Genomic DNA, 25,725 nt, shown 5'->3' with positions numbered 1-25,725 from the left:
ACTGAGCAACAGGAGCTCACCCCGTCACGGGGATTCGAACCGCCGACCTTCTGGTTTAACCCACAGCGCAACCCGCGTCCCTCTAGGAGGGTATGTAAAGGTAGCTAAAAAGCAAGTGTGCTGGAGTGGTGAGAGCATTTTGGTCTACAATTGGGGAGACCCAAGTTCAAATCCTACCATGAAGCTTCACTGGGTGACCTTAGGCGAACCGCATCTCAGCCTAACCTACTTCACAGGGTTGTTAGTTGTCAGGGAACTGCCATCAGTGCCGGAGGGAGAGAGCCAAATCCAGAGGGATTCCAGAGAGCGTCCCGGGATGGGGAGAGGCAGCCCATCTTCTGGGGAAGAGAATCAGCGTAGCACCAGTGGAGAAGGGGGGCAGATGGGGGAAGCAGCGAGGCGGTCCATGACTCCTTCCCGGGGACCAGCGGGGAGAGTAGGGGTCCTCCGCTGCCTACGCCCTCCTTGCGCAGAATGCTTCCGCGCAGGGAGAGTAGGAGGAGACTAGGCGTCAAAGAGCTTCTTTGCTGGAAGAAGTTCAAGAAACGCCCACTGACGGATTCTGCCAGCGATTGAGACAGCCACGGGTGAGTGGCTGTCCGGACAGAAAAGGTTCACTCAGGCAACCCAGCCAGGTGTTTGCACCGGCTTACGCACGAGCAACCCCTAGAACCATTACATTAGTTAAACTTGAGGACCACACACATCACTTTCAATCCCTTTTAGGAAAAGTGGGATATAAATGTATAATAATTTCCATGCTGAAAGTTTGATAATCAACACAGGATTGTCTTCTAGTACTTGACATACTTGCATTCATCTCCAGGTTATGAAATCATATTAATACACCTGACAACATTCCCCCCCCCCCAGTTTTTGGTATCTTTTCTTCCAACATAAATAGGCGAACTATTTAATGTCCAATTCTTCAACAGCTCAAGATAAAGTAATTATTTCAGTGTTTAAGACCACAGTCCTATACACGCTTAGGGAGGTCAAGGCAGTTTAGATGAGGAAGAACGCCCAGAAACATTTCTTATTTTAAGTCAGTGGGTACTATTAAATATATTTCAACAGCTGGGCAGAGAAGTCATAACAGGCACTGAAATAAACCAAAGTCATAACTGAACACAGTTTGCTTATTATACGTACAATCATGTGCTAATGGGAATTGCCATCACATTCCTCGGTGTGTGGTATTCTGAGCAACCCCTGGTATATTACCTACACCAGGGAAGGGGAGCCTGCGCGCCTCCAGATGTTGTGGACTACAACTCCCATAATCCCTTACCACCAGCCATTCTGTCTGGGGCTGATAGGAAATGGAGTCCAACAACATCTGGAGGGCCACAAGTTACCCACCTTTGATCTACACTAAGTACAACATACTGAGTGCTAGAAAGCAGGGCCTGTGAATCATAACCACACAAGTTGCTGTCAGATAACAGTATAACAGCACTAAGTTCCCTGTGTAGGAATCTTTCTGTGGGATACAGGGGAATTTGCTATTTCTAGTGTAACTTGAGGAGTGGACAAACAACTAAGACAATGAAACTGCAAGAGGTTTTTCCGTCTCTGCGTACTGGCCATTTCCAACACATCAAAGCATGCCAGCAGATCAGTAGCAAGATTGCATCTGAGGATCTGTTTTGAATTCCTTTGAATAGCTTTCCAAGCCAAGTGGCAATGAATTTGCAATTTCCCTCATACATGCGCTGGATCAGATAATTCTCTCTCTCTCTCTCTCTCTCTCTCTCACACACACACACACACACACACACACACACCTGTTTGCCTGAATCCAGACGGCATAAGGGCAGTTTTGCATTTGCATGTTCCAAAACCACAGTTTTGTTTTGGTAATAAACGTGGGATGATGCTAAGCACCAAAGCCGTATCTATAAAGCCCCTTGCTTGGTACACAGGTCCTGTCTACATTATTACTTCCCCTTTTTAAAAGATGAAAGATATTGCAACTATTTAAACACATTTGATCCCCCCCCCTCAATTTCTTAAAATCTCTTTTAAAATGTAAGTAAGTTAAAAGGTCAAAGTGCTCCTCCCTCGCCTAATTAATGCTATCAAATTGATTATCATCAAAACATTTGTTAAAGAAAAGAAACATTCTCAAGAAAAGGCATGTAACCCTGATTAAAAGCTGGGCGTACATTGCAGAAGGCTCATTTTTTATATATATAGCAAAGAGCCTCAATGCAGAATGCATTTCAGGCCATATAATCACTGGAGTGCTCCAGATGGGTCCCTTTAGAAAAAGAAAGCATCAGAATGAAGGCTACAAAAACATCAAGCATTTTCCATACTGCTAAGACACATACATGGATACTTAGAGGAGTGTGAAAGCCCTGCTCGGCGTTATTCTGAAATCTACCCAAAATGTTAGCCAGTAAAGAAAAGACCGCTGACATTCTAGGCATCGCACTATTACATCAAACTGAAAATTACCTACAAATTGACATTCATTTTGCCATGATTGCTTAACAAGTTAACGCTTTGCAAAACTTCATTATATCCATTTGAACCCACGTATTACTATGAAAAGGCAGGAATTGCGACAATGGCAAGGCATGCGTTATATATGCTCGGGGTGACTCTGAAGACAGGAAATCATATCCTGGACGGGTTTCCCTTCGTAGCAGATTTGGTAGACAGCAGCAAATAGTGGAAACCTAAAAAACAGACACGAGAGGAAGTCAAACACGCTTTACTAGATGGAGAGGAGAAAAGCTAAGAATGCTGAGCATTCAGGATGCATTGATGGCAGAACAAAATTTGATAGACAAATCTATCTATCTATCTATCTATCTATCTATCTATCTATCTATCTATCTATCTAGGGAAGAGGTTTGTTACTGAAAAAGAGCTTGAGGAATGTATATGAATTAATGCAAGAGTTCTTTATGGGACATTTTAGACAACTGCCCATCTAAACAAAATTTTCATCTCCCAAGAAAAGTCAGTTGTAGATGCTGGGGCCGCCAACTCAGGGCTGAGCTTTCTTCCCCCACCCCACCCTATTTTCTAACCCTTCTAGAAAGTTAGGAAGCAAAATACGCATGTATCCTAAGCTGTTTCTGTGAAATGAGCCAACGTGGCTGCTTCCACCCGTCAGTGTTTTCAGACAATGAGTGAAGTCAGAGCCTCATTGCAAAGATTTCACACTTGAAGGAGGAGGAGGGATTATTTAACATCCACCTGTGCTTATTGTGTCATATCGTTTGCACAAAATAACTTCTAGGGACCTACCTGATCTCAGACAAACCCGCCACTGGAAAGATGCATTCCCTGCTTGCTAGGGGAAAGGGCAAACTACAGAAAAAAGAAGTGTGCTAAAGGGGATGGGACAATAGCAGCTCTTCAGGACCCTGGGGATTCCTATGGCCTGATGGCCTGATGTCCAGAGAACTCACTTACCATCGCAGGGATTCGAACCGCCGACCTTCTGATCGGCAAGTCCTAGGCTCTGTGGTTTAACCCACAGCGCCACCCGCGTCCCGCAATGAGGCTTAGGCTGCTACTAAGAACGTGCCCATTTGTTTGCTGCCATTCATGGGAACCGGGTAACTTTTTCATTTGTGGCAATAAAAATGCTGCCTTGGACTCAGAAAGCAAGGTAAGCATACCGTATTCCTGTTACTAACACCAGACAGGGCTGGATCTAACACAAATCCTTCTGCAAACTGACGTAGTCCTTCCGTTTGAGGAAGGAACTTCAGTTTGGCAGAGGCTTTTGTAAACAGAGCTGAGAAGTCAATCTTCCTCAATTCCACCTTATACCTGTAGCCACCTCTAACATCGTCCCTCAACCCTCCAGAGCAGATTTTCAGATGCAGGGGGGAATGCCTAAAATAGTCTCCCCACCTTCTCTTCACGGTAGCCAAATGTGCCCTGTTCCACAAGCAGAATTCTGCTCATGGATCTCCTTGTTCCTTCTAGGAACAAAACAAATCTTATTTTTTAGGATTAAGCCCCCAAAACAGACTTTGGACATGTCTGACGCATTTCTCTTCCTTGCCTCCCGCAGGGTGCTAAAAGGTGGGAGAAGATAAAACAAGAATACTGAAATCTAAGTTGGCATAAGTGGGAGGGTCAAACATTTTTCAACTCTTTTTTTGGGGGGGGTGTGTGCAAAAAACAAGAGCGGAAAACTAAATTCAGTGGTAGCTTCCAAGTTCCTCCAATAAGCTACTATGCACATCTTATTCCTTGGTAAAACTGCAACCTGTAATATAGAAAAGATGACAGCCCAAGAGAATTGCTTTTAAAGCTGATGGATAAAAGTGGCACTCCTAAAAGGAACTGCCAATCAAAAAGCAGCAATTATTTGGGAGACTAGATTGAACAAAAAGAACAATGAAAAAGTGGGGGAACCACTCGATTTCTAAGGTCTTTTGGTAAAAGTCCCTTGGAATTTCTCATGATTATTCAAAAGTCTATTCCATCATTGGGAGCAGCCATCTATTAAATGCACGAGTACTTGAATACAATGAAACCAGTGCCCATGTTTTCCACTGAGACAGACATGAAGAGGCAACCTACATTTTAACTTTACCTTTGCGATGAATCTTTCGTCAATACATTAATGTCAGTGTGTTCTGTAGAAATGCTTCTTTTATTTGCATATAAACCAGGCATAGGCAAACTTGGCCCTCCAGATGTTTTGGGACTACAACTCCCATCATCCCTGACCACTGGTCCTGTTAGCTAGGGATGATGGGAGTTGTAGTCCTAAAACATCTGGAGTTTGCCTATGCCTGATATAAACAATGAATATATTTTAGTGAGAGGCACCACGAGGTAGCTGTTCGTTTATAATAGGGATGGTTAACCTTTTTTCATTTTCTTTTTGCTTGAGGACCGCATTCACCCTCAGCCAACTATCTGAGGGCCACATGCTAGCTGTCGATGTGCTCACCCACACTTTCAGACACAGACAAGGCACACAAGCCCCCAGCGGATCCATGCAGACTATTTTCCCCCACCCTGCTCATCAAATGTTCAAGCCCATGCCAAACTGCATCTCTTATCAGGGTACTGGGGTATAATTTGTTCTGGAGATTATGTTAAAGAATAATTTGGGGCCAGGGGGAAAACAACCAAAAATAAAGTTACTAGAAGCTAGTGCCAGCATATTTGAGAAGGAAAACATTTTAAAACATGGCTTAAACACGTTCTCACTTACTTCTCCACTAATCCTTTCTGTTGAAGAATGCGATACACCTCTGCGGATGTCTGCGGCCCTTGAAGCTTTTGTCCATTCAACATCTCTTGCTCCAATTCTTCAATAGACTGAACATTTTTTTAAATAAAAAAGGTGTATCTTTTAATAATCCATAAGATGTAGATAAGCGATATCTTTTTTGTGTGTGGGGGGGGGCAGTGTACCACCTTGGCTACCCCAGATTTACATGTATCCAGGCTAATCCACAAAACACAGAAATTGCCTTGTTAGATCACACCACTTTGTCTTCAGCTATGGATGGTGGCTGCTGTAATCCAGAAACATCTGGAGGGCTGGATGTTCCCCGTTCCTGATTTAGAGGGAAAACTTAACAACTCTTTGGACCAAGAGGAGAACCAGCGCAGGCTGAACCTAAACTGAATAGTCCATGCCCCAAATCAGAAGAGTCCATGCCCCAAATCCAAAGCCCTATCTACTGCAACAATCCACAGGTTACAGAATCATAGAACTGTAGAGTTGGGACTCTCAGGATCATTTAGTCCAGTGATGGCCGAATTTGGCCCTCCAGCTCTTTTGGGACTGCAACTCCCATCATCCCTAGCTAACAGGAGCAGTGGTCAGGGATGATAGGAATTGTAGTCCCAAAACAGCTGGAGAGCCAAGTTTGGCCATCACTGATCTAGTCCAAGCCCCTGCAATGCAGGAATATGCAGCTATCCCAGGCTTCCTCAACCTCGGCCCTCCAGATGTTTTTGGCCTACAACTCCCATGATCCCTAGCTAGCAGGACCAGTGGTCAGGGGTGTAGTTCCAAAACATCTGGAGGGCCGAGGTTGAGGAAGCCTGAACCATCCCATCCAGGGATTGAACCTGCAACCTTGGCATTATCAGCACCCCAATCTAACCCAGTGTTTCCCAACCTTGGGTCTCCAGCTGTTTTTTGGACTACAACCCCCATCATCCCTAGCTACCAAGACCCAGTGGTCAGGGATGGTGGGAATTGTAGTCTCAAAACAACCGGAGACCCAAGTTTGTGCTAAATTTACTGAAGGGAGGTGAGAGGTAATCGTAGAGGACACCTTCGGAAAATTCCCATGCCTCAAACCCTGACTCTGTCCCCCCACCCCAATTTTAAATAAATAATATTGGCCCTCCTGTTCCCTTCCAAAACCAATTATCTAAGGAGCTCATCACACTAGGTAATGGAGTCAGGTCCGATCTGATACATCCTGCAATGGAACACTACTTAAGAGAATGAGATACAAGGCTGTGGCTGCCATTATTGTCATCTCAAGACCCCAGCAAGTCACCATGAGACCCGCGTTGTACTTTTCCCACATGACAGACAATTATTTTACTCTGTGTGTCCACCTGTCACAAGATTGTTCCAAACAACGGAAGAGATTCGAGAGTCAGTCAGTCACAGGACACAATTTGGGGGAAAGCAAGTGAGAAGAAGAGCGAGTCCCAGGGACCGTACCTTTCCTGTTTTCACAAATGCTTCGGCCACTCTCCGATTGCGGCCCCCGTAGCACGTGGTGATCAGGTCTGCCACGCCACAGCTCTCCAGGAACGTGGCAGTGGACACCTGCCCCTTGCAGAAGAACTTCGCGAAGGCAATCATTTCCATCAGCCCCAGCCTAATAACAGCTGCTTTGGTGTTATCGCCGCAGCGGAGGCCATCGCAGAACCCAGCTCCCACAGCCACAATGTTCTAACGGAGGATTGAGGAGGAGAAGAAAAAAAGGGAGGGGAAAACAACTGTTTGAGAAATAGACTCTGAAGCAGCAAGGAAGGTGGAAGGGCTCTTGCTTAGTGACATAGCTCACTGGATGACCTCAGCCTAACCTACCTCACAGGGATGTTGTGAGTGTATGTGCCTGGGGGAGCCATGTGTGCCATCCTAAGCTCCAAGAAAGCAGCAGAAAAGTTTTAAAGCAATTTTAAATGCAAAAAAAGATGTGCAATTCTTATTGATCCCTATTACTCCTACTCTTACACAAAGCAAAACACTGACTTGTCCAGGAGACCTCAATGACTTCGCAGTTCTGGTCCAGGAAAATAAATCTTCATGCTAGAAATGCTATGTAAATGATCAGGCACATTTCGCCAAAATGATGTAGCGTGCTTAAAATCCCCACCCTGGCTCCAGGATAAAGAGGCTACGAAGCTTCCTCTTTGAGCCAGAGAGCTCTGTAATGTTCCATCCCCATTTGGTAGCAGCTTACAGCATTTCACTGCACCACTTAGATCAACCTGTTATTGTCGTAGGATCATAGAGCTGGAAGCGACCATGAGGGTCATCTAGTCCAAGGCAAGAATCTGTTCCCCAGTTTCAGGGGACTGCTATTGGAACAGGGTAGGGAAGCAGAGGGGCAGCTGGGTTACAGGGAACCTCTGAAAATCTTGCGAAGCAGTTCCTCTTCCTGTGTTGGGGAAAGCCCCACCTCTAGTGGGGAAGAGGGGAAGGGACCAGAGGATGCTGCTGGGAGCCTCAGCACCGCTCCTGGCCAAGGAAACACGCCCCTTCCGTCACCCACCCTGCGCAGAGGTGTAAAACGCAAAGAATGAAGGAAAAGGCTGGGGGTGACGAAGCTATTGTGTTGGGGGAGGACCCGGAAACGACCACTCCCGGATTCTGCTAGCCACTGAGGCAGACATGAACTTGTGGTTCTGCACTGTAAATAGTTTTGCACCAAAATAAAACCTGTAAAAGACAGGTCGGAGTCCTGACTGGTTACTCACGAGCAACCACCATTGCCATCTGACACCCAGCATGGGAATCGAACCCACAACCCTAAGATTGAGAGTCTCGTGCTCTACCGAATGAACTATCCCAGCAGACACTGAGATGACAGCTATGCATGCAAAAAGGCCCACGTTCAATCTGAATTCTCCAGTTCATTCAAGTACCTTTGCCTGAGGTCTTGTACCTCCCTCTCCAGGCTATTCTCTCACTCACTCCTACTGTGTGTAGGCTCCTTTTTGAATTTGCATATTTGCGGCTGTTCCATACTAACACGAAATGCTGCCAGATTCTTTTAGGGTAACTGGGTAACAGCAGCAATTACGTGATGTACAGCGTTGTAAATATATGTCTGCGCTTCCTCTGCTGTTGAGGAGCTTTGTTTCTGGCTGTTCCATGCCCTGGAAATGAGGGAATGCAAGCCACAATCCATTATTCACACCAGCTCTCAGCTAAGCTTGCCAAGGTGCATGTTGGCCATCTATTCTGAATTTATTTCATTTCTGGCAAAGTTCTCTGCGCTTCATTGAATCTGAGCTCAACCTTGTGATCCACTGCCTGTCTCCCTGAGCTATGGGCAGTCTGAACGGGAAAGCCAGTCTCGGACAGCTATAGATATCTCCACGGTATTTACATCATGAGCATATGATGCTACTTTGTGAAGAATCGGACCATTGGTCTTGCAGCAGAATGCCAAGACCTCAGGCAAAGGTATTTGGCCTTAAAGAAAGCACTTTCTACCTCTCTGGAACACAATTTTGCTTACACCAACTTGCAGGTGTTTAGGATGCTGAAGAGCAGCGCACTAGAAAATTTGTGTGTGGTCCAGCACAGCTACATCTCTTCCAGAACTAGCTCTCAGCAGTACCACCATAGCCTTGGGCAACAAGAGAATGAGCAAAGTGTTGTGTCAAGGAGTTCACTGGAAATTGATGCTGCAGGCAATGAAGAAGAGTGATGCTCTTGCTGGAAGGGATGGAGGAACTGGGATTGTGCATCCTAATTGTCTCTCTCCAGCAGGTATTTTTTTGGCAGTAAAGGGGAACTTTACTGGAAAAAAGCAGAGACGTCACCTTGCCAACAAAGGTCCGTATAGTTAAAGCTATGGTTTTCGCAGTAGTGATGTGTGGAAGTGAGAGCTGGACCATAAAGAAGGCTGGTCGCTGAAGAATTGATGCTTTTGAATTATAGTGCTGGAGGGGACTCTTGAGAGTCCCATGTACTGCAAGAAGATCAAACATCTCCATTCTGAAGGAAATCAGCCCTGAGTGCTCACTGGAAGGACAGATCCTGAAGCTGAGGCTCCAATACTTTGGCCACCTCATGAGAAGAGACGACTCCCTGGAGAAGACCCTGATGTTGGGAAAGATGGAGAGCACAAGGAGAAGGGGGCGACAGAGGACGAGATGGTTGGATAGTGTTTTCGAGGTTACCAGCATGAGTTTAACCAAACTGCGGGAGGCAGTGGAAGACAGGAGTGCCTGAAATGCTCTGGTCCATGGGGTCACGAAGAATCGGACACGACTAAATGACTAAACAACAACAACAACAAAAGGGGAACTGGGACACAAAGACACCAATTATTCTCTGTATATCCTTTCAGCAGGACCAAGCCCTTTCATAAAGCAGGTGGAAATGTCCCAAGGGTCTCCTGTACTGTGCCCCCTTGCATTGGCTGAGGCCAAATAATCCTATTGGCTGCAAAGGAGAGGTGACCCCCCTATCGCTGCCAAAGAGAGTGTGCAGAGAGGGGGCAACAGGAACTCACCGTGAAGGAATGAAAGAATAAAGTTTACTTGGACCTTCACCCTCCTCGCCGTATAACGATCTGCCGTTCCCTATTTGCTTTCACATATTGTGGAAGGAAGGGTTTCAAATCACTGAAAGACCTACATTGGCTCACAGTATGTTTCCGAGCACAATTCAAAGTGTTGGTGCTGAACTTTAAAGCCCTAAACGGCCTCGGTCCTGTATACCTGAAGGAGTGTCTCCACCCTCATCGTTCTGCCCAGACACTGAAGTCCAGCTTCTGAGGGCCTTCTAGTGGTTCCCTCATTGTGAGAAGTGAAGTTACAGGGAACCAGGCAGAGGGCCTTCTCGGTAGTAGCGCCCACCTTGTGGAACACCCTCCCATCAGATATCAAGGAAATAAACAACTATCTGATTTTTAGAAGACATGTGAAGGCAGTCCTATTTAGGGAAGTTTTAAATGTTTGCTCTTTTATTGTGCTTTTAAAAATCCTGTTGGAAGCTGCCCAGAGTGGCTGGGGAGACCTGGCCAGATGGGTGGGGTATAAGTAATTAATAAACAACAACAACTACGGCAGCAAGGATTCTTCTAGCAAAGTATTGGAAGACACAAGAGCTACCCACGCTGGAGGAATGGCAGGCGAAAGTGATCGACTTTATGGGTCTGGCAGAAATGACCGGCAGAATCCGTGACCAATAGAAAGAGACTGTGGAAGAAGACTGGAAGAAGTTTAAAATATATCTTAAGAGTTATTATAAAATTGAGGAATGCTAAAATGCTAAGGGAGAGGAAGATGTAGAATTACAGCGGCAAATTTTGTTTGATTTAGGGTAAAATTGAAAAGGAGAATGAATTTATATTTAAATTGACTAAAAGGGTTGTTGAACAATTGTAAAAAGAAAAAAAGGATGCAAAAAGGGGAAGGTATGGGGAAGTCCGAGAAAAGAGGCTTATGGAAATAGGGTTAAGAAAGTATGACTTTTTGTGTTTGTTTTTATGTTGTTTTTGTTGTGTTTCTTAAAAATTGGAAAATTAATAAAAAAAATTATTAAAAAAAAACAACAACAACTCTTGGGGCCAAGTACAAAAAAAAGCCTCTATCGCGCACAGATGTTCAGATCTTACTGTGAAAGTTTTAAATCATATCTCTAATGGATTCCAGCATCTGAAGTGTGGCACTTCTCCACTCTCTTAAAAAGAAGGGAAATGTATTGCTTTCAAAAGTACTCATGTATGCTTTTCACCAGATTGGTCCCTAGCAATGAAAATGGCCAGTGCACAAAAAAACAGGCAGGAAGCTCTTGTCACCGGGCGCTCGTTTCTAGTGCCTTGTCTCTACGGCACCAGTGTGAATGATAACAATCTAACACATCTGGTATTTTTTGAAATGGGGGAAATCTATTTGCAGAGCCTTTTAGCTGCATCTGTATCTCCACCAGCTTGTTGCCAGACATGATAACAATACATCCAATGAAAGCGGATATGCAGCAGATGTTCTTTCATCATCTTCCAGCTGCAATCATTATAGGCACTGCATTTAGATGTGCCTTTAAGCAATGTCGTGAGCTAAAAATGATCATGATTGGCACATGAATCCCACCTGCAGAACTTTTTTTTTTTTGGCGCTTGATTCAGTCCTAAGGCAGCTATCCTTAGGGAAACCTTCCCTGTTTTTAGAAAAAGAAGGCAAAGGTAAAGGGACCCCTGACCATTAGGTCCAGTCATGAACGACTCTGGGGTTGCGGCGCTCAACTCGCTTTATTGGCCGAGGGAGCTGGCATACAGCTTCTGGGTCATGTGGCCAGCATGACTAAGCTGCTTCTGGCGAACCAGAGCAGCACACAGAAATGCCATTTACCTTCCCGCCGGAGCGGTACCTATTTATCTACTTGCACTTCGACATGCTTTCGAACTGCTAGGTTGGCAGGAGCAGGGACCGAGCAACGGGAGCTCACCCCGTCACGGGGATTCAAACCGCTACCTTCTGATCGGCAAGTCCAAGGCTCTGTGGTTTAACCCACAGCGCCACCCACATCCCTATTGAAAAAGAAGAGCCAATTAAAAAGAGTGGGGCGCCGCATCCCACAAAACAGATATGTGAGTACAAGGAGTTTTAGCTGTGCAAAATAACTCCCCCCCCCTCCTATCCTGATGCACCCAACTAAAATTGTTCCGTACTTTCCCCCAATCCACTAGAACAGATTTGGGGAGAACACTGAGGTATATGCAGGGAGGAGAAGGTCTGTTGCACAAGCCGAAATCCTTCTGCTACTGGATCTATTTATCAGATTTATATAGTCCAGCAACAACCAATGGGGCAACGTTGGTGGTACTCATTTGATACTTAAGGACTTCAGAGTATTGCCCTGTGCCTATTTCTCTGGTGCTCATCTTTTGAAATCCAGCCTGCAGATAAGAGAGCCAAATGCAAACAAAAAACATGACACCTTCACACATTAGGAAGTGCCCCTACCACCAAACCCCTTTACAAAGAAATAAAGTCTATGTTTGGGTCACTGTCCCAAGCTTGGCCAGATTCTTCTGCTTTGGCACAAAGGAGACAGTTCTTGGGACTACAACTCCCATAATCCCTGTCCACTGGCCCTGCTGGCTGGAGTTGATGTGAGTTGGAGTCCAACAATTTTGGGAAGGCCGCAGGCTTCCCCATCCCTACCCTTGTGGTTTGTTTGGGGGTTCTTGTTGCATAGGAAGAACGGAAGATCTTGAGTATGGCATCACAGTACTTCCCCTCGGACACAAAATATGAGGAAGCCATCTGAGAGAAGGCAAGTTGAGTGGAGTTTTGTCATCACCCTATAGCCAAACTCTAGCATCAAGAGGAAGCAAGCATCAGGTGTTGGCCTAGTACCCAACTTCCCATAGCTCTCTGCTCTCTAGTTTTAGGGTTGTTGTTTTTTAGCTTTTAAAGTCATCCCTGCCCAAAAACAAATATTACCTTAAGAGCACCGCAAAGCTCAACAGTATCGGCATCGTCCACCACAGTTATTCGAAAGTTCGGAGTCTGGAGAAGTTCTTTGAAGAGGAAGCCATTCTCCAAAATTTTGCAGCCTGTTATTTTGGGGTGTGGAGGTGAAGGGCAGAAGGAGAACGGTCAGCTTTATTTTAGCTAGCATGCTGGCTTTTAGAAACAAGACAGAACTGTTTAAAACAAGGTACTAGGCAACTACTTTTATATCCTTTAAAGCCCTTGATCAGGCATATACTGTATTGGCCCACATATAAGCCACACTCCCCCCGCCCCCAAATTCTAACCATTAAAAGTTAAAGTGCAGCTTAAATTCGCGACCTTACAAAAATTATCTTTTACGATATCGCTGTTGAAACAGAAATGCGGTAAAATGGAACACACACACAAAAAATGTTTTATTGCTGATTTGCAAGCTTGAGACTGTCCATTTGCCATTTATGGGTGTGAGTGCCTGCGGAATTGTAGCAATTTAATAGCGATTTCCTATTTTAGCGACTGTGGGGTACTATAGAGGAATCAAATTCTACTGTTTGCGTCTTGGGTGAAGGATGGGATAAAAAAAGGTCGTAAATAAAATCTAAAGTCCTTAAAAAATTACCTATTGTGGTTTCACAGAACTTCTCCGCTGCTACTTCATTGGCAATATTTGCTCCCATCAGCACACTGATGTCTATTCCCATTTTCTCTCGGATGATGTCAGATATGAGTTTGAGACCCTCTGGACCTTCGTCTATTCCCTGCAGTAAACATTAAAAGGTAACCACTAGCGTTAGTTATCAACATCGGACAGAAGACTGATGATTATCCTCACTAGTGGGTGAAAATTTGCCTATATGCCATCTGGGTGGAATCTACACACATATTAAAAAACGCTGTGAAAATGTTTGAATGAAAAACTGTTCGAAAAATACACTGAATTTTTGCATAGCTCACTTTCACCATCTAGTGTCACATTTCTATATTGCACTTTAAAAGGTAAAGGTAAAGGACCCCTGATAGTTAAGTCCAGTCATGGACGACTCTGGGGTTGCAGTGCTCATCTTGCTTTACTGGCCGAGGGAGCCGGCGTTTGTCAGCAGACAGTTTTTCCGGGTCATGTGGCCAGCATGACTAAGCCGCTTCTGGCGCAACGGAACACCAAAACCAGAGCAGCGCACAGAAACTCCATTTACCTTCCCGCCGGAGTGGTACCTATTTATCTACTTGCACTTTTTTGGTGTGCTTTCATACAGCTAGGTTGGCAGGAGCTGGGACAGAGCAACGGGAGCTCACCCCGTTGCAGGGATTCAAACCGCCGACCTTCTGATCGGCAAGTCCAAGAGGCTCAGTGGTTTAGCACCCATAGTGCACTTTACAACACATTTAAAACGTTTCATTTTAACGTGTAGCTAAGTCCATAGATTAGGCCGAATCCGTAGAACTGCAATGACCATTTAAAAGCTGTGGGGTTTTTGTTGTGTGTTTTTTAATAAAAAAATCAGAATTCATAAACTGCTTTGCAGAGAAGACCCAAGCAATGTGCAGAAATGAAAAACACAACACAACACAAATCAAGGAGCAATGTTAAAACATAAAAATCAACAATGAACAAAATCAGAAATAAAATAGGAGTAATCTGAGAATGCTTGGGGAGAAATAAAATGTTTCCACAAACATCAAAAACAGAACAATGTAGGAAGAAAATTCAAGAGGGAGGGTGCCACAGGGTTACAATGATGAACTCCAGTCACAGCAAGTTTGCCGCAGGGGTGTGTGGCATTACGCCACAGCCTCACTGACTCTCCATGTTACCATCTTTACATAATTACATGATGCACAGCGCCTTTCAGAACTCAAAACTACTGATCCAAATGAGCTGGATCTATATTGCCGTAAGTCTAGGGATGATACATCTCTTCAGCACTGTTTTTGTCCAACAGCCCATTGAACAATTCCAAAGGATTCATTGACACCAAAGTAAGTCTTGTATCTGTTGTACCTTAATGAGAGTTATACCGACAGCTTTCTTGGCTACGCGCCCCGTGATCTCATCGCAAATTTTATGAATGAACTGGTGGGGAATGACAAAAACCAGCAAGTCTGCGTCTTGTACGGCATCCTTCAGATTTGGGACAGCAACCTATGGACATTTATTCAAGGGAGGAAGAAAGGGAGAGATGAGAAAGAGAGAACAAAGAAGCCATTTCTCTCAATGCGCTGATTTTATTTTGTTTGTGGAAATGCTTTTTTTTATTACCGTGTTATAATGGACGTAAAATTTAAAGATTTTAAACTAGCACAGATTAAAACTAAGCACAGATTATTTCTACTATTCCAAAATGACTCTTTTGTTGGCTGGTTTTGACCATTTGCAAATGCATCCAGCTGGAATTGCAGAAAACTTATTTGCACAGCAAATATTTTATACTGCCAAGAAGCTAATACCTTGCAGTGCTATCTAGTATACTGGTCTTCGTGTTGCTTGTATTGTTTGTTGTAAGAAGCTAATACCTGACGAGCCAACTGATAATAACAGCAAATTTCAATTATAAAGGCACAAGCAAATTTGGAACTCATTCCCACCCAATGTAAACTAGCAAAGTATTATTAATATTATTAATTCAATTTGTAATTTTTTTGGCCAAATAATATTTATTAGTTTTCCAAATTTCAAACAAACCAATGGCAATTTACACCAAACTTCTATACTGCCCTTCATCCGAAGATCACAGGGCAGTTTACAATATAAAAACACGAAAATAAAGTTTCTGATTGCTTCTAAAGTTGGAAACAGAATTAAATAAGATACCATTTACATTGGATTTGGGGGAAATCTAATACTTATTGCAGATAGTAAATGGTTTCTATTCTCTGTGGGTTAGAATCAGAGGTTTGTGAGCAGAATTTCACTCACAGAATGGAAACAAATTCTGTCTCCTTCTCCCCTAGTTAGCCCCCTCATGCTTCTATAAAAATCAACTTCAGATTGTTGGTGCAACTTCCAGAAAAATAACTTGTTTTGCGACGCAGCACAGCAGAGAAACAATTTCCTCTCAGTGCTATGAATGGAAGGCCTGCCAGGCCCAGGCCCCTTCCACAAATGGCAGAACTCCTTCGGTTCACTGGGAGGGCACAATGGGTTCCAATTTTTGCAAATGACTGACAGCTATTATTTTGGAATTTAACAAAACGTAAATGTGAATAAGAGCTTTGGTTCTTTTACTTTAAGCCTATTGTCTTTACTCTGCGCCGTTCCTCTCCTCGCACAAAAACCAGGTTCTGAAGAAGTTTGTCAGTTGGGCCCAATGGGGTTGGACCCACACTAAAGTCACATCTGCATTTGAAGCTCTCTTATTTCACTTCAACAGGCATAGCTTCCCCCAAAGAATCCTGGGAACTGTAGTTTGCTAAGGGTGCTGCGATTTGTTAAAAGGTAAAGGTAAAGGTACCCCTGCCCGTACGGGCCAGTCTTGACAGACTCTGGGGTTGTGTGCCCATCTCACTCAAGAGGCCGGGGGCCAGCGCTGACCGCAGACACTTCCGGGTCACGTGGCCAGCGTGACAAAGCTGCATCTGGCGAGCCAGCGCAGCACACGGAAACGCCGTTTACCTTCCCGCTGGTAAGCGGTCCCTATTTATCTACTTGCACCCGGAGGTGCTTTCGAACTGCTAGGTTGGCAGGCGCTGGGACCGAGCAGCGGGAGCGCACCCCGCCGCGGGGATTCGAACCGCCGACCTTTCGATCGGCAAGCCCTAGGCGCTGAGGCTTTTACCCACAGCGCCACCCGCGTCCCTTGCGATTTGTTAGGAGACCCCTTATTCCCCTCACAGAACTACAATTCCCAAAGTGGTTGAGCAGTCAATCCCTCTTCCCAGAGAACTCTGGGAAATGCAGCAGTGTGAGGGGAATAGTAAAACTTTTAAAACAATACTTTTAGAATACTAAAATGCTTAAAATAAACATAGATAACTAATATGTCTTACCACATTGTCTGGAAGCTTGTGTCCAGGGAGATATTTTACATTCTCGTGATCATTATTTATGATATCGGTTAATTTCCGTCCATCAATGTTTTCCTCAAAAACCCACATTTTCACTGTAGAAGCAAACTTTTGCAGCGTTTTTACATTGTTGCCGATTATTTTAGCCACAGCAGAACCCCTGTAATAAATAGAGAAAAGATGACACCTTATTAAATATGCCACATTAAGACAGAGGGCTTGCCGATCAGAAGGTCGGCGGTTCGAATCCCCGCGACAGGGTGAGCTCCCGTTGCTCTGTCCCAGCTCCTGCTAACCTAGCAGTTCGAAAGCATGCCACTGCAAGTAGATAAATAGGTACCACTGCAGCAGGAAGGTAAATAGCGTTTCTATGTGCTCTGGTTTCCGTCATGGTGTCCTGTTGTGCCAGAAGCGGTTTAGTCATCCTGGCCACATGACCTGGAAAGCTGTCTGTGGACAAACGTTGGCTCCCTTGGCCTGAAAGCGAGACAAGCACCACAACCCCATAGTCACCTTTGCCTGGACATAACTGTCCAGGGGTCCTTTACCTTTTACCAAACTACAATCCCTATCAGCCCCAGCAAGAATGGTGCCAGAACTGAGCTCTGGCTGGCGGATAAAAGCCCTGCTTTTACCGGTTCTTCTATTCCCCCTCATTTCACTTCACTGAGAGCTGAAAAGCAACTTGTGCAAGGGATAACAAAAGTAATCTAAACCATCGTATCAACAACAATCCCATTTACCCTTCCTCAAACTTACATTGGAAAGTCAACTCCTTATTTCCTTGATATTTACTAGCAGAACATTTGTAGCGCACAAGGTCCACGCTAAGAAAATTCTTGCATGGTTTGGGTTAGTGCAGGGGTCGGCAACCTAAGGCCCATGGGCCACAAGCAGCCCACGGGGGTCGTTTAACTGGCCCATGAGGCACCCCCGAAACAAGCTGCCCGCTCGGCGAGTCCCCAACCGCTGTGCTAAACCGGCGCAGCATAGCCCGGGGACTTGCTTCTGCAGCAGCAGAAATTGCGCCAATGCAGACACTGGAAATCGCTGGCACACGCGTTCCCACACACGCGTGAACCCGCCTACGGAGGGATCTCCGCTGGAGTGAACCGGCCCAGGCGCGATAAACCTTGTCGACCCCTGGTTAGTGTATGCAAAACTCTGTGCCTACAGCAGCCCAGTTACACGGGCAAACTGCACAGCAAGGCATTTTGCATTAAGCACCAGTTTGGCACCTTCGGGGAGGAGGTTAAACTTCTTCAACTGATAAGCAAGGTAATTTGAGAAGCATAAAACTCTGCCCCAGTGCAGCATTTAAATTTATGCCCTTTGAACAATGACAAGTGCTTCAAAGTCACGGACACTTGTGCCTGAAGCTTTGTATCATAAGGGCAGAGCAGTTTTATGTTCTCAACTTGCCTCCAGTCATTCTGTACTTGTCACATGTCTTTTATATGTTAAGGATAATAAGGACGGGTATTTAAACTGCATGTGCTTTCTTTGACGCAAGGCCCCACTGAGCCATGAGGCAATGGATAAATTAAAAAAATGCATTTGTTAAGAGACTTCTTCTGTCTTACTTGTGCAACCGTCTCTTTCACACACAACTCTCTTTCATGAGTTCTGCCTAGGAAGTGTCACATGGGCTAGAATAAATTTAGAAATAGACGAGGTCCGATATAATGAAGGCTTTTATAGATTACTAAAACACACTGAGGATACAGCTCCTTTTTCTTCTTCTTCTTAGTATCAGCTGCCTTAAAAAGGGGAGGGGGTGACCCCTTTGGAAATAGATGAAACATTGACGTTTTATACTGAGCTAAATGCAAGACTATCAAAGTCACTAGGTTTTAATTTGAAAATTATGCGCTCTCCTGGGTGCGGTACGTAGCTGACAAAATCCATTGCTAGGGAAGCAATCAATGAATCAATTCTTTCTTATCAGGAGATATTTTTCCAGTGTTTTGCAGTGATCATAATCCAGGCATCCCCAACCTTCGGCCCTCCAGATGTTTTGGACTACAATTCCCATCATCCCTGACCACTGGTCCTGTTAGCTAGGGATCATGGCAGTTGTAGTCCCAAAACATCTGGAGGGCTGCAGGTTGGGGGTGCCTGTCATAGACTTTCAAACTACCACTAGGTTCAAGTCACTCAGTCAGGAAGCTCACTTAGTGACTCTGGACGAACCACTGAACATGTTGGCATGTCATGCTAAGCCAAACAATGACTTAGCTTGAATGCACTGTGTAAAACAATTATCGAAACAGCTATTAATATTCGTAGCTTAATATATTTAAATTAAACTGAATGATGCAAGGCAAGGCAAATACAGTGGTGCCTCGCAAGACGAAAAGAATCCGTCTAGCAGTTTTTTCGTCTTGCGAAGCAAGCCCATTGACGGCTTAGCGGATTTGCACTATTAGCGGCTTAGCGGCTTTTAGCGGCTTAGCAGATCAGCTGATAAGCAGCTTAGCGGCTTAGAAAAAGGGGGGGGGGAGGAAAAAAACCCCGCAGGAACTCGCAAGACATTTTTGTCTTGCGAAGCAAGCCCATAGGGAAATTCGTTTTGCGAAGCGCCTCCAAAACGGAAAACCCTTTTGTCTAGCGGGTTTTCCGTCTTGCGAGGCGTTCGTCTTGTGGGGCCCCACTGTACCAGTAGTTCCTAAAATTAGGGTTATGTGCACGTACTTGTCAAATCCTTAATTGGAAGAACTAATGTTCAGGGTGTGCTGAGAGAGTTTCCAAGCCCCCCCCCCCCAAATGGTTCATCTCTTTGGAAATACATTAACCTGTTGCATGCCAAGGATCTGCATTTGTAACCACCTTGGGGTTTGTTTGTATTTCCACAATTGGGAACCTCTTTTTGCTTGTCTGTCCCAACGTGTATTTGCTCTACCTCAGATATTTTGCACATTTAAGATTGAAACAAACGATTAAACAGGGGTTAAGACCTCAGACTCACTCAAAAACACACTTTCCCTCTTCAAATTCCTTGGGTATATCCAACAGAGGAAAAGCCCCGTGTAACTTAAAATATTGCATTGTGCATTGTGAACGTGAGTTTGCCCTCATAAAAGCTATATGATAAATTCTATTCCAACAGGCCAATATATAAAATAGGTCAACATTGCTAAGCTTTGACCAATATGCTACCTGTAAAAAATGGAATAACGTATTCACGTAGAGCCTTTGCAACAAAGGAAACAAAACAAACAGATAGGGCATCCATGTTAAAAAGCAGTCGTGTTACTGAATATATTTACAGTGGTACCTCGGTTTATGAACTTAATCGGTTCCGGAAGTCCATTCTTAAACCAAAACCGTTCTTAAACTGAGGTGCACTTTCCCTAATGAGGCCTCCCGCCGCCGGTGCCCTTCCACCGTTCGGCTTCCGTTCGTAAACCAAGGTAAAGTTCTCAAACCGGAACACTACTTCCGGTTTTGTGGAGTTCATAAACCAAATAGTTCATAAACCGGGCTTTTCGTAAACGGAGGTGCCACTGTACTGCAGTATCACAATGGCAATGGATGAAAGCAAGTAACCAGTATAGGAACACAAAATTGCAAAAATCTCCCATTTCCTCATTCCCAGTCCTGAAAAGTGTGTGCTGTGTAGGTTTGCAACAATCTGTAAAATGCTTCTGACAGCTCCTACAAGTGACCACGAAATAAAGTTTTGTCTTTGCAAGTTTGTAAAACTTATGCCCTTCAGGAAACAAAGTCAGCACTAATCTGCTGCCAGCATTGAGCAATTTGAAGAGGCTCTGTCAGCTGACATTGCAGAAGATATCTCAGTGGGTGGAAGACAAAAAGCAGGTTAAAAATATCCCACGATTCCTCCTGGATATAAACATCCCTCCCCCTTTTTTTAAATAAAGTACAGTGGTGCCTCAGGTTACATACGTTTCAGGTTACAGACTCCGCTAACCCAGAAATATTACCTCGGGTTAAAAACTTTGCTTCAGGATGAGAACAGAAATTGTGCTCCGGTGGCGCGGCAGCAGCAGGAGGCCCCATTGGCTAAAGTGGTGCTTCAGGTTAAGAACAGTTTCAGGTTAAGTACGGACCTCCGGAACGAATTAAGTACAGTGGTACCTCAGGTTACATACGCTTCAGGTTACATACACTTCAGGTTACAGACTCCGCTAACCCAGAAATATTGCTTCAGGTTAAGAACTTTGCTTCAGGATGAGAACAGAAATTGTGCTCCAGTGGCACGGCAGCAGCGGGAGGCCCCATTAGCTAAAGTGGTGCTGTCAGCATCGCCCTTGAGCCAGTACCACCAACTGGACTCATGCACTTCAGCCCCAACTGGGCTAGGCGAGCTGGGTAGCACTTCCAAAGACCACCTTCTGGACAGGAACAGGTCAAAGTGCTGTGGACTCACAGCTTAGAGTTGTGAGAACCGGACTCACTTCCACAAGAAGACAGTCGTCGCACAGCAGAGTATAGCAGAGCATATAAACGACTCGGAGAGCAGCTCTGTAGAATATCTTCTTTATTCTATCTACAACTATAATACAACTATATACAGAGCTAAATGAGTTCTAAGCATAAATGAATGCTAAACTGCACTGAGTGTCTGCAGCTGCTCTTAGCAGCAACCTTATCTATACACACAATCTCTAACACTCAGTCTCTATCTCTCCGACACACTGACTGACTGACTGACTCTTTGATGTGGTGCTGGAGCAGAATATGTAGAGAGCAGAACACTGCCCCTCCTCTCTGGAGAATCAGCAGAGACATCAGGAGATTCTTGGATATGGGAGGGGTGAAATCTCCTCAGGTGCTTCAGGTTAAGAACAGTTTCAGGTTAAGTATGGACCTCCGGAACGAATTAAGTACTTAACCCGAGGTACCACTGTACTTAACCCGAGGTACCACTGTAGTACTAAGCACCCCTATGGGGATGGTATTGAATTGTACAAGTGACCTTGGTGAAATATAGGAAATGAACTATTGACCCAAACCCATCTTGTGATGAAGCATTCAGATGGGCTGCTAGCAAAGCTTTACCGAAGACACGTTTCAGAAATGTCACAAGCCATGGCTGTCCATATATTACCAGAAGTTAGAAACGCAATGAAACCAAAGGCAGATAACTCTTGCCAACATGACCAGTGGAACCAATGATGAGAATGTTCTTAATGGGATTGTGTTGCATTTTGTGTTTTCTTGATTTCTGTAAGCTACCTAGAGGACTCAGTTTATGGGCAGTCTAGAAATATAATTCCTCCTCCTCTAGGGCTGGTGATAGATATATGAGTATATCATCCAAATCAGTTTGAAGTCCATATTGTGATATCGGTTTCATAATTTTTGACCTCGCAATATATCATAAATCATGATGTGTATGTGTGTGATATGCAAAAATCACGATGCAGAAAAAACCATGAAGCCAACCAACGCCTCTACATAGCTCCATCTTTTCTTCAGACATTGTGATATATCAGTACAGTGGTACCTCAGGTTACATAAGCTTCAGGTTACATACGCTTCAGGTTACAGACTCCGCTCACCCAGAAATAGTGCTTCAGGTTAAGAACTTTGCTTCAGGATGAGAGCAGAAATCATGCTCCGGCGGCGTGGCGGCAGCAGGAGGCCCCATTAGCTAATGTGGTGCTTCAGGTTAAGAACAGTTTCAGGTTAAGAACAGACCTCCGGAACGAATTAAGTACTTAACCCGAGGTACCACTGTATATTGCAATGTTTAGCTGGTGATATATCATAATGTTGAAAACCAGATACCGCCCAACTCTATCCTCCTCATCTGTAAACAGACCAAAACATTATCCAGATTCCTTGAAGAGCAATCTGAACTGCTCCCCAGCCCGCAAAAAGCTGCTCCATTCGAAGGGATAAAAATGCTATCCCAGTTATATCTCTATTGGATTTGAACTTGTTTTCATATATGTAATTTTTCTAGGTTTAATTGTATTGTAGAATTGCTTTGAGGTGCTTCACAGGAAGCAATTTGCAAATATCAGTTATACATAGAGCCATACACTAAGCTTAATAATAATAATAATTGTACCCCACCCACCTGGCATAAAGGTAAAGGTAAAGGGACCCCTGACCATTAGGTCCAGCCATGACCGACTCTGGGGTTGCGGCGCTCATCTCGCTTTACTGGCCGAGGGAGCCGACTTTTGTCTGCACCCAGTTTTTCTGGGTCATGTAGCCAGCATGACTAAGCCACTTCTGGCGAAATCAGAACAGCGCACGGAAACGCCGTTTACCTTCCCGCCGGAGCGGTACCTATTTATCTACTTGCACTTTGACGTGCTTTCGAACTGCTAGGTTGGCAGGAGCAGGGACCGAGCAACAGGAGCTCACCCTGTCACGGGGATTCGAACCGCCGACCTTCTAATCGGCAAGTCCTAGGCTCTGTGGTTTAACCCACAGCGCCACCCATGTCCCATACAAAAGCATTAAAATCAAAGGTCAGCTAATGGAAAGGTGAAATGCCTGCATAAGCACAGCAGGCATTTAAAAGCTGACACAGGAGGCGCCTGCGGAATTTCTATTGGCAGATGACACTAAAGGCGTGGCTACTTGTTGCAGTCAGCCGCAGGAGCCTCACCTTCACCAATGACGCACCTGCGGATGAATGCCCAGAGGGCAAACTTTAGCTGAATGTGCAGAGGGTGGGGCTGGATAGCATGTTCCCCTTCTCCTTCCATTTGTTCAGACGACAGGGAGAACAGGGCTAGGTCTCCCAGTCCTGAATACAGACTCCATGCATGTGTAAGTAAATTGAGCATTTATCCATGTGCAGTCTCAGCTTTGTCTGTTCTGCGGAGCTTGGGGGGGGGGGGGAGTGGGACCAGCTAGTGTGATTCTCTCCCTCCGTGTATATTCCATGAAAGGATGAAGACAAAGGTGAGCAAAGGGAGTTCTACAAGTAATACTTTCCAGAGCAAAAGGTATTCTTCTTAATGCAGCATGGAAAGTGGAAATATCTATATGCAACAGGCATCGTGCAAAAGGAATGACAGCTACTGTGGTTCAACGGTTGACTAGAACCCAGGAGGACCAGGTTCAATTTTAGCCACATTCAGGCAGCAGACAAGAGGAACTTAGGACAAAGTTTGTTACTGACGGGGGAAATAAGTAGCATTCTGAAACAGACACTTCTGGTTTGTAAGTGGAGTATTTAAGGCATTGTGGGACACAGGAAGCAGGAACATGGTCATCTCACGGAAAGTGAAGTATAATGGGCCTGTTTCCATCTCACTAGTTATCTAGCACACATTCATCTGATAGCTTCAAGCACAACTGCTGGAAGGACTAGACACTGTCATGCAAAAGGAGCCATCGTGGTGCAATGGTTAGCATACTGGACCAGAGCCCAGGAGAACGAGGTTCAAATCCCATCTCCAACATGAAGTTCACTGGGTGGCCTTGGGTCAGTGACTATTTTTCAGCAGAACAGGACTGCTGTGTGGATAAAATGGAGGGAGAGAACAGAACCACTCACTTCACCCTTGGAGGAAGAATAGAATATGCATGTAAAGCATACGTAACAAGTGAGCCCTGCAAAAAAAATGTTACGTATGTGTAGCTGGATAGCTCAGTCAGTAGAGCATGCAACTCTTAATCTTGAGGTCATGGGTTCACATAGCTGTCAACGTTTCGGGTGGAACTGTGGGTTAAACCACAGAGCCTAGAACTTGCCGATCAGAAGGTCGGCGGTTCGAATCCCCGCGACGGGGTGAGCTCCCGCTGCTCGGTCCCTGCTCCTGCCAACCTAGCAGTTCAAAAGCACATCAAAGTGCAAGTAGATAAATAGGTACCACTCTGGTGGGAAGGTAAACGGCGTTTCCATGTGCTGCTCTGGTTCACCAGAAGTGGCTTAGTCCTGCTGGCCACATGACCCGGAAGCTGTACACCGGCTCCCTCGGCCAATAAAGCGAGATGAGCGCCGCAACCCCAGAGTCGGCCACGACTGGACCTTTTACCCTTTTACCTATGGGTTCAAGACCAATGTTGGTTCCCTAAACAGTCAGCATACTGCAACAACTTAGCATGCTTAGACTTCATCTTCATCAAGCTGTTTTGAGTTACCTTCCCCACCTCACAATCCCATTTATTTGTACTTCCACAAACTCTGGAGAGCTATTTCTCACTTGCACATGGACTCTTTAATCTTAGGGTTGTGGGTCTGAGCTCCACGTTGGGCAAAGGATTCCTGCACTGCATGCGATTGGGCTGGATGACCCTCAGTGTCCCTTCCAACTCTACAATTCTATTATTCTACAGATGGCACCCTTTTGGCGTTGCATGGACCCGAGTTCACGTTGAGTGCATGGGAGTTTTGTGGGCTGTTCTCTGGTGGCGTGCGTCCTGCCCACCTGCCTCGGGAAAACCCTCCCAAACTAGAGAACCGTCATCGGTGCCCTCAGAATAACGCCATCATTCTTCCACTATCATAAGCCAGGGCGAGGACAAGAAAGAGGGGGGAAATCAGCGGGTGATCAGGCCCAGCCCTCGAGGTATTAAAACGAAACGCAAACCTGACGCACGTGCGATTAACTACTCAGGAAAAATAAATAGTTGCCATTCAGAAAAAAAGGAGATTTGCAAAAGGGTGATCAGGGGTGTCGCCTATTCCCGCCCAACAAGGAAGTAGAACAAGGATGACAGCTGCATATATTATTTTGCAGGGAATTCTTTGTTAGGAAAAACAGACCTCGATCCAGAGGAGCTGGAGACGCCTGATTCTCCACCCCTGCCTGCGCCCCTAACCCGCGCATCCTAAGCAACAAGGGCTGAGGACCAGGAAGCGCAGGTTCCTCTCGGTGCCCCGGCGGCCTCTGGGAGGATCGCGCCCCCCACCTGCGCTCACCAGTTTCCTGAGCCCACGATGCTGACTTTCAAGGGCGACGCTGTAGCCATGGGGGCGGCGGCAGCGGCAAGGGAAGCAGCGCGAAGGTAACGGCGCCTAGAGACCCTCCAATGGCCGCGGCCAGCAGTCCTCCGCCGCCCATGCAGAATCGGCGCAGGAGACGATCCCGCCCCCCCAGCAAGAGCCAGGGACCTCCTCCTTCA

General features: G+C 45.4%; 1 protein-coding gene and 1 long non-coding RNA gene across 2 annotated transcripts in view; one reads left to right on the top strand and one right to left on the bottom strand.

The window, feature by feature from the left end:
* Window positions 1-25,725, top strand: part of LOC307199553 — a 44,434-nt gene that overhangs the window by 2,479 nt on the left and 16,230 nt on the right. The window lies entirely within an intron of this gene.
* GPD1L (glycerol-3-phosphate dehydrogenase 1 like) lies at window positions 1,033-25,725 on the bottom strand. Its single transcript, XM_079947411.1, has 8 exons — window positions 25,523-25,725; window positions 16,648-16,825; window positions 14,663-14,803; window positions 13,283-13,421; window positions 12,652-12,764; window positions 6,680-6,913; window positions 5,201-5,307; window positions 1,033-2,687 (listed from the first exon to the last, which is right to left on the bottom strand). Exons 1-8 carry the CDS (start codon window positions 25,570-25,572, stop codon window positions 2,591-2,593), a joined length of 1,059 nt encoding a protein of 352 aa, XP_079803537.1. The 5' UTR covers window positions 25,573-25,725; the 3' UTR covers window positions 1,033-2,590.

The sequence above is a fragment of the Podarcis cretensis genome (assembly GCF_951804945.1).
Source record: "Podarcis cretensis genome assembly, chromosome: 12".
Lineage (NCBI taxonomy): Eukaryota > Metazoa > Chordata > Lepidosauria > Squamata > Lacertidae > Podarcis > Podarcis cretensis.
This window is presented reverse-complemented; position numbering and strand designations above follow the sequence as displayed.

What these genes read in the sequence shown, in the direction of transcription:
- GPD1L (XM_079947411.1), bottom strand. Translation starts at nt 25,572, where the DNA reads ATGGCTACAGCGTCGCCCTTGAAAGTCAGCATCGTGGGCTCAGGAAAC. An exon ending in AGCTTTGCGGTGCTCTTAAG is followed by an intron (nt 6,914 to 12,651) that starts GTAATATTTGTT and finishes ATCCTCCGTTAG; the next exon opens with AACATTGTGGCTGTGGGAGC. An exon ending in CAGAAAGGATTAGTGGAGAA is followed by an intron (nt 2,688 to 5,200) that starts GTAAGTGAGAAC and finishes TCTGTTTTTTAG; the next exon opens with GTTTCCACTATTTGCTGCTG.